Genomic DNA, 7845 nt, shown 5'->3' on the forward strand with positions numbered 1-7845 from the left:
GAAAATAGTATATATTGATACTTTTGATTAGAGATGAGTTTGAAACTGTAAAAATAGTAATTTAATCACTGTTTTTGAAAAGTAAAAATGCACTGTTTTTCTTGACGGCTTAAAAGGACTGTTTTTGTGTTGTTTTCGTATGTAGATAAAATTTGTAAATACTAATCGTGTTTATAAGTCCGCAGGTTAAAATACTGGAAGCAATTGATGATTCAGACTGTGATGACACCCACTTTTAAAGCACATTCTCCATGCCAAAAAAGGTGGATATTTGTGGAGTTTTGGGCGAATGAAAAAGAGACCCAATGCAAATACAACCGACCCGCCCAAATTGAAGCCCGGATCCGGCAACCCACTGTCCGACCCAATCTCTGTGAGGCCCGTCGGTTTATGGGTCTGAACCGGTTTGAACCGGTCTGGACTGCTGAACCGGTCTGGTCTGTTCATATATATATTGCTGGTCCCTCCTTGAACTGGATTAGATGAGATACATAACATATTCATAACAGATCCTCTCGCGATTCTTCTCTCAAGTTTTGATTTAATCGATTTGCGCCTGTATTTGTGTCTCGCGATGTATATGTTGTTCGCGGTGTAATAGGCTTGAAATCGTTGTGTTTCCGTATATTAGGGTTCGAGTTTGTGTGTTAGTTGCGATTCTGTGGCGAGTTATTTGTGGTTTGGGTCTTGGATGTATGTTCGATATCAGTTTGGTTGATATGTGGGTAAAACTGTGTCCGAGTAGATTGCTTCCGTAATAATAAAAAATTCTTTAAGTTTTCGTTAGATTCCGGATATTCTTACGTGAATATGTGTTGTTGATCTTGGATTAATAATAACAGTGATTTTTTTTTTTTTTGTTTTTTTGTTTTTCAATACCAGTCTTATAAAAAATATTAATTATTTTTAAAGAAACACATTACATTTATATTATTATTTAAATAAAAAATAAATTAAACACAATGATAAGATAAATATTAAATATATATTCATAAAATAAAATAAACACTTCATCTTCATTAATCGTCCACTAAATAAAATTGCATTTTTATATGCATATATTAAAATATCTAGTTATTTAATTATGCTAACAGCAAATGGTTTTCTGAGTCTAAATTAAACTAACTAATTATTAAACTCAACCCCTAAAATGAATTACTTGCATTAACAAGTACGTCAGTATCAAAATTGAATCGCAATTATTTACCTTGGACAGGACTAAAACAACAAACAAACAAATGATAATCATAATCATCATAATGCAGCACCAAATAAAGCAGTCAGAATGACATCATCATTACCCATCATAATTTTGTTGCTATCACATCCTTATAGTTCCATCAACCAATGTGGTCCAAACAAACCATTTTTTTGAATATTAATTTTAATGGGATCCAGTAAGTAAATTAAAATTCTAAAATTTAAAAATGTTATTACATTTATCATCAATCACTTATCTTACTTATTACATTCTCATCTATAAAAACCACTAATTATTCATCCATTCCATCCATACCCTAGATCCTAAATCCAATTCATTTCAAAACAATGTACCCACAACTTGCATTTTTGTTCTTCATTCTCTTGTCTAAAACAACAATGGGAGCCGAGTCTGATCCGGTGGACGATTTTTGCATCCTCGACGAAAATAGAGTGTGCAAGAATCCTAGGTTAGTGACTCCCGAGGATTTCATTTTTCCGGGGATCAAATTCCCTGGAAATTTCTCGGCAACGGGCTTTTCGTCCGTTGCCGTGAATCCATCCTCATTTCCGGGGCTCAACACTTTGGGAATGTCGTTCGTGCGCGCCGACTTCAGGCCCGGCGGGATCAATCCGCCGCACTCCCATCCGAGGGCGACGGAGACCGTTTATGTTGTCCGGGGGAAGGTTTACTCGGGGTTCGTTGATTCGACGAATCGCGTTTTTGCCGGGGTGATAGAACAGGGCGAGGTGATGGTGTTCCCTCGGGGGCTGGTGCACTTCCAGATGAATGTCGGAAAGTCGGATGCCACGGTTTTCGGGTGCTTTAACAGTCAGAATCCGGGGATGCAGAAGATTCCTAATGTCTTGTTTGGCTCAGGAATTAACGATGAGCTGTTGGAGAAGGCTTTTGGATTAAGCCTTAGACAGATTTCTGTCATGAGGAGAAGATTTCTGCCTAAGAAGGGGTTTTAAAATGTTTATTTTTGGAGAGATTCTTTGTTCGATGTTTACGATGTTGTTAGTATAATGGAACTCATAATTTGAAAATCGAAGAGTGGTGCAATAATTTGTGGAATGCAATGTGTATATTTAAGGAGGCGGGTCGGGCATCAATGCTTTCAACTCTCGACAGTTGAAAATCTGCTCGAGTGCATTCGTATATGTGATTTGCTCCTTATTCAAACACTAAAAAATACTCCACAGTCAAATTACAATAAATTACCAATTTATCTCTAGGCGGAGCCAACAGAACTCATATTTTTAGGTTTTTAACTCATTATCATTAATAGTTGTAGTATTAGATTTTAGGGTGAACTAATTTTTAGTGGAGCCTAATCGCAAACTAGTTTCGTAAGTAGAAAATATTTATAATTTTAATCGTCCGGCACTAGAGATGTTTATGTGGCACCCGTGTCGTTCGCTGAAAGATACGTGTCCGCCAGGTCAGCGACACTTGGAGAACAAGTGGATTTGTACTTTTTCTTTTTTCTTAATTTTTTTAATTTTCAATTTTTTTTTTTGAAAATTTTTAACTTTTACAAAAAATGCAAAATAAATAAATTAAAATTTTTTAAAAAATAAAAATCCATGTGTCCGCTATGTGTTGCTGACTTAGCGGTCACATGTTCTCCGGTGAGCCAGGCGGGTGAAACGTAGGTATCTCTGACGCCGGAGGACTAAAATTGCAAAAAAATTTCACTTACGAAATCAATTTGTGACATACGTCAATTATGAGACTAAAATGATAAAAAGATTCAACTACGGAACAAAAAAATCAGTTTACCGTAAATTTTATAATTACATGCGAGTATGATCATGACTAAATTTTATTTATTTTTATTTTTTCTTCTCTACCGTTGTCTCTGACCCCAATAGGGCTTATATTGTTGTTATTATTATTGTATTATTTATTTTATAATACTAAGATGGTGTTTATTATCAACTGATAATACACTTTGTGCATATGATATGGGAGGGGGAGCATCATCTTATTATCTTCGCGAGTATGTAATTTGACTGAATATATAATTAAAATACTTTTTAAAATACTTTCTACTCTTTTGTGGAATTTATTATTATATTTATCCTTAATATATTATTTTAAAAATAAATTTAATCATGTTATGGTAACTCCTATCATTTATTTTTTGCTTGGGGCTAAAAAATTCAAAAAATCCATGTCTACTATCATCACTAATTTTATTACTTGTTCTTTTTCAAATTGAAAACAGTGTAAGAATGAACACATAATTCAATTGCTAAACACTATAACAAAGATGTCACCAGCAGGCTCAGCCCTTGCCCAAGGCCCATTCCCTCTAAGGGCCCATAAGGGGCCAATAATATATATATATACTCCTATATATTAATATATATTAGTATTATTTTTTCTTTTAGAATGTATAAAATAAAATTTAAATAAAAAATTTATTTTATGATTATTTTTTAAATAAATGATTTTTACATTAATTTTTAAATTATTTATTTTGTATGTTTTAGTGTGTTTATTTAATGGTATGATTTTATATTTTTTGTGAATTATGTAAAATTAGAAAGATATGATAGAGTAATATTTTTGTATTCTTATTATTTTTATTTTTATATTTATATGTTTAAATTTATATATTTTATTATACTTTTTAGTAGTAGTTTTAAAATTTTGTGTATTATATAAACATTGAGTTTGTTTATTTAATCTAAACTTTTTAATTTTTACTATTAGAACTATGCGTTTATTTCTGACAAACATTTCATCAAACATTATTTTAATATCAAATTCAAACAAAATTTTTCCCTAAACCACTCAAAAGAAACAAACCCTTACTAAATATTTTTGTTTGAAAATTTTCTTTTAAAGGCTTTTAATTGTTTATAAAAATATTCTTTAAAAAATATTAAATCAAATATTTTTTTTAATTTTTTATGTTATACTAAATATGTCACATTAATTTTATATTTATATTTTAATCTTTTAATATATAAAAAATATTTTAATACATTTATATTAAAAAATATATATATTATATTATTATTATTATTATTATATAAAAAATATATTTAAGAGCTCAATATTCTAATTTTGCCCCGAGCCTAGTAAAGGTCAATAACGGCCTCGTCTCCAGCATTTGAGTGTCTCCCACACTCTTCTGCACGCACGAATCACTAAGGACTCGTACCTTTGTGTTTTGTAATATTGTTTTAGTTCCATCCAAAAACAATCTTACTGTAGAATCCATTAAAGTGCATGTTTGATCTCAACTCTTTTCTTCAAATTTTTACCATTGAAGTATTTTAAAAAATAATGTCTCCTAAAAAAAAGCAATAACAATAAAGCAGAAAATATTTAATGTGAAAATTGATAGATTGGAAAGCAATTTTGGGAAAAATAAATTTTGGAACATAAAATTTTTCTTTTTATTTTTCTGTTTATGCCTTAGTCATCCCAAGTTACATATTTGAACTACTTGGGTAACTTGGAAAATATGAAACAATTTAAACGTTCAACAAGTTCTCTTATAAAATGGAATCGTAAGCGAATATGCTTTATTTTCCATGCAAGACGGGATCCTTTGGAATAGAAATTGTAGAGTTATTGTCGCAGTAGACAATCGTAGGATCAGTCTTTTTAAGATTTACGCTCTCCAAAATTCATCTTAACCACAAAGTTTGGAACCCTACCAAAGCCATTGCAATGTATTCAGCTTCGGTGGTAGAAGTCGCCACGACCGGCTGTTTTTTTTTAGCACCATGAAATAATTCCACTCCCAAGAGTAAATACATAGCCTGAAATGCTCCGTGAATCATCAGTACTTCCAGTAAGATCGCTATCAATATATCCAACACGTAGAAAATGCCAAGATTGATGCTCCCTTTAACATAGCGCGGGATTCTCTTTGCAGCTTCCCAATGATTTGAATATGTTTTCTCCATGAATCTGCTCAGCAAGCTCACCCCGTAGATAATATCGGGTCTTGTAGCAGTGAGATACATTAAATTTCCAATAAGGCTTCGAAATAGAGTAGGATTCACAAGTTTTCCCTCACCCTTCTTACTCAATTTTAGACATATGATGCAATAAGTAGAGACAGGATTTGCATTCTTCATGTTGAATTTTTCTAACAATTGAGTTGCATACTTTTCTTGTAAGATGAATATGCCACCTTTTGATTGCAGCATCTTGATGCCCAAAAAATGATGTAATTCTTCCAAGTCTGTCATGTCGAATTCTTCCATCATTGACATCTTGAAGTTTGATATCATCTCCATGTCATCACCAGTAATGATAAGATCATTATAGACTCACAATCACCAAGCCTCCATTTGCATTCTTTTTGATATACAGTGTCTACTCGAAGGGACATCTCTCAAAGCCATACTTCATGAAAAAATTATGAATTCGATCATACCAAGATCTGGGGATTGTTTCAACCCGTATAATGCTTTCCGCATATTATACACATTTTCTTCTTCCCTTTTCTTTACGAATCCAAGAGGTTGTTCAAGATAAATTTCATCATGAAGGAACCCATTTAAAAACGCAGATTTTACATCCATTTAAAAAAGCTTCCAACCATTTTTAGCTGCAAGGGAAATTATCAGTCGAACGGTATCCAGTCTAGAGACGGGAGCAAATACCTCATTGTAATCTTCTCATTCCTTTTGTTTATACCCTTTCGCAACCAATCGTGCTTTATGCTTGTTTATACTGCCATCAAGGTTTGTTTTGGTTTTAAAAAATCCATTTTACTCTTGTTGATGTATTTTTTCAACAATAAAAAGTAAAATCCGAAAATAGGAAATTATCTTCGAATTTGATATATTTAGCGCCTGGGATTATAAATCTCTAAACACTGTACGTTACAGAAAATTAATTGGAAATTTAAATGATGATCTCCGAATCTCTTGACTTTGATGTCGTTTGAAGATGATTGAAGATTCCTTGTCAGTTGCAAATCTCAATCCTTAAATATTCTTCAGAAACGGTACTGGAAACCGTCGCCCGAATGGTTATAACGCCTCTTTTTCAACCGTCTGCTAACCCTTCTTCTGCTGAGACGTGCCCTCAGCCGACCAAACTATTACTCTCACTCGCTCTCAACAGTATCCGACTTCCACACTAACCGATTTGCCTATTCAACCACGAATCTTCCGACTTCTTGGACCGACCGTAGGCCTTCCGCCTTGTTGGCCCGACCGCAAACCTTCCGTCTTTTTGGACAGACAGCAGACCTTATGCCTTGTTGGTCCAGCCGCAAACCTCCCGACTTCTTAGACCTACCGCAGGCCACCCGACTTACAAACCATCCGACTTATTTGTCCAGCCGCAAACCTCCCGACTTACAGACCATCCGGCTTATTGGTCCAGCCACAAACCTCCCGACCTGCGGACCTTCCGACCTACGAACTTAGATCTACGGACTTTCCAATCTGCGGACCTTCCGATCTGCGGACCTTCCGACCTGCAGATCTTCCGACCGGCGGTTTCCTTAGAAATACGTCTGTTTTACCTGATTTTCCCACAATGCCCCTCGATCAGTTCGACCAACTCAATTGTAAGCCCATTTTTCCTTTTAACTTGGGCTTTTTAACCTAATTCTAAATTTCATACGTAACAACTTGCCCGCCACCTTCGGACTTTCAAATGCCATTCCTCAATCGCCGTTTGGAAGTTCATGAACCACAACCCTACTGAGGAATTGCCTCTGCAACTGCAATCAGTTACTGCAACACATTGTGTGCCACAAAACTCTCCCTTCTTCAATACTAGCCTTTGTTAATCGCAATCTCTGCGACCCCAAACCATGGCAAATCAATACATTCCTGCACTTCCTTTTGACGGATCAATCCCTGAAACGACTTTCGTGGCGACGAAAATGCTCACTCTAACCATTCGCCCCTACTGCACTACTCCTGAAGACTCCAATCGAATGAGAGAAGTCCTGGAAGCTCGAAACTTACTAGCTGTCAACAATCCCAACTATAATGCAGTCCGCCTTCATGATAACATTAAAACCCATCTGACGGATCCCAAGGATCCCTACCGCACCTAGTACAAAAGGGTCGCAGAACATTTTCAAGATCAATGGAAAAGTCAACACATCGACCAAGCCATATTCCTGTCTACTCTCCCATGTCATTTACATGAGAAAGTCCTTCTAGCAATGTCAGCGTTTTGGCACCCTGAGATTTGCGCCTTCCTTCTTCCAAAAGCCCCCATTGGCCCCACACTCATGGATGTGGCCATGATCGCTCATTTGCCAATCGTGGGAGAACACCCTGTAATGGGTGCCCTAGACGGACAAGAACTCAATACAAACCATCCAGGCTGGTCTTTGGCTAGCATTAAGGAATGGGGCTGGACCAAATTTCTAAGCGATCAACAAGGAGCAAACGATACCCCTGTCACCGACCGTGAGCATACTGCCTTCTTGCTCTTCTGGCTCTGTAGGTATGTTATCGTTTCCCGTTCGAAATGTGTCCTTCCCTCTCATCTTGACTTGGCCATACATATAGCTTTGGTCGTTTCTTCTCTCTGGGCACTCTTTTCCTTGCCAATCTTTTTGAAGGATTATCCAGGCTTAGCACCCGCCTTACAGAGAAGGACGGTAAAAAATTAGATACCGCCGCGTGAGGCCCTTTTTG

General features: G+C 35.7%; 2 protein-coding genes across 2 annotated transcripts; one reads left to right on the forward strand and one right to left on the reverse strand.

Annotated features, from left to right (window-relative positions):
• The first annotated feature begins 1498 nt into the window (after positions 1-1498).
• Positions 1499-2389, forward strand: LOC127251017 (germin-like protein subfamily 3 member 2). Its single transcript, XM_051274542.1, has one exon. It carries the CDS (start codon positions 1549-1551, stop codon positions 2173-2175), a length of 627 nt encoding a protein of 208 aa, XP_051130499.1. The 5' UTR covers positions 1499-1548; the 3' UTR covers positions 2176-2389.
• Positions 2390-4851: 2462 nt separating this feature from the next.
• LOC127250854 (uncharacterized mitochondrial protein AtMg00810-like) lies at positions 4852-5469 on the reverse strand. The gene has a single exon (XM_051274280.1). The coding sequence runs from the start codon at positions 5467-5469 to the stop codon at positions 4852-4854; it is 618 nt and encodes a 205-aa protein (XP_051130237.1).
• Between the last annotated feature and the right edge of the window lie 2376 nt (positions 5470-7845).

The sequence above is a fragment of the Andrographis paniculata genome, unplaced genomic scaffold (genome assembly GCF_009805555.1).
Source record: "Andrographis paniculata isolate CXL003 unplaced genomic scaffold, ASM980555v1 Contig38END, whole genome shotgun sequence".
Classification (NCBI taxonomy): Eukaryota; Viridiplantae; Streptophyta; class Magnoliopsida; order Lamiales; family Acanthaceae; genus Andrographis; species Andrographis paniculata.

Excerpts from the sequence above, each read along its gene's own strand:
- LOC127251017 (XM_051274542.1), top strand. The coding sequence starts at position 1,549 with ATGTACCCACAACTTGCATTTTTGTTCTTCATTCTCTTGTCTAAAACA.
- LOC127250854 (XM_051274280.1), bottom strand. The coding sequence starts at position 5,469 with ATGGAGATGATATCAAACTTCAAGATGTCAATGATGGAAGAATTCGAC.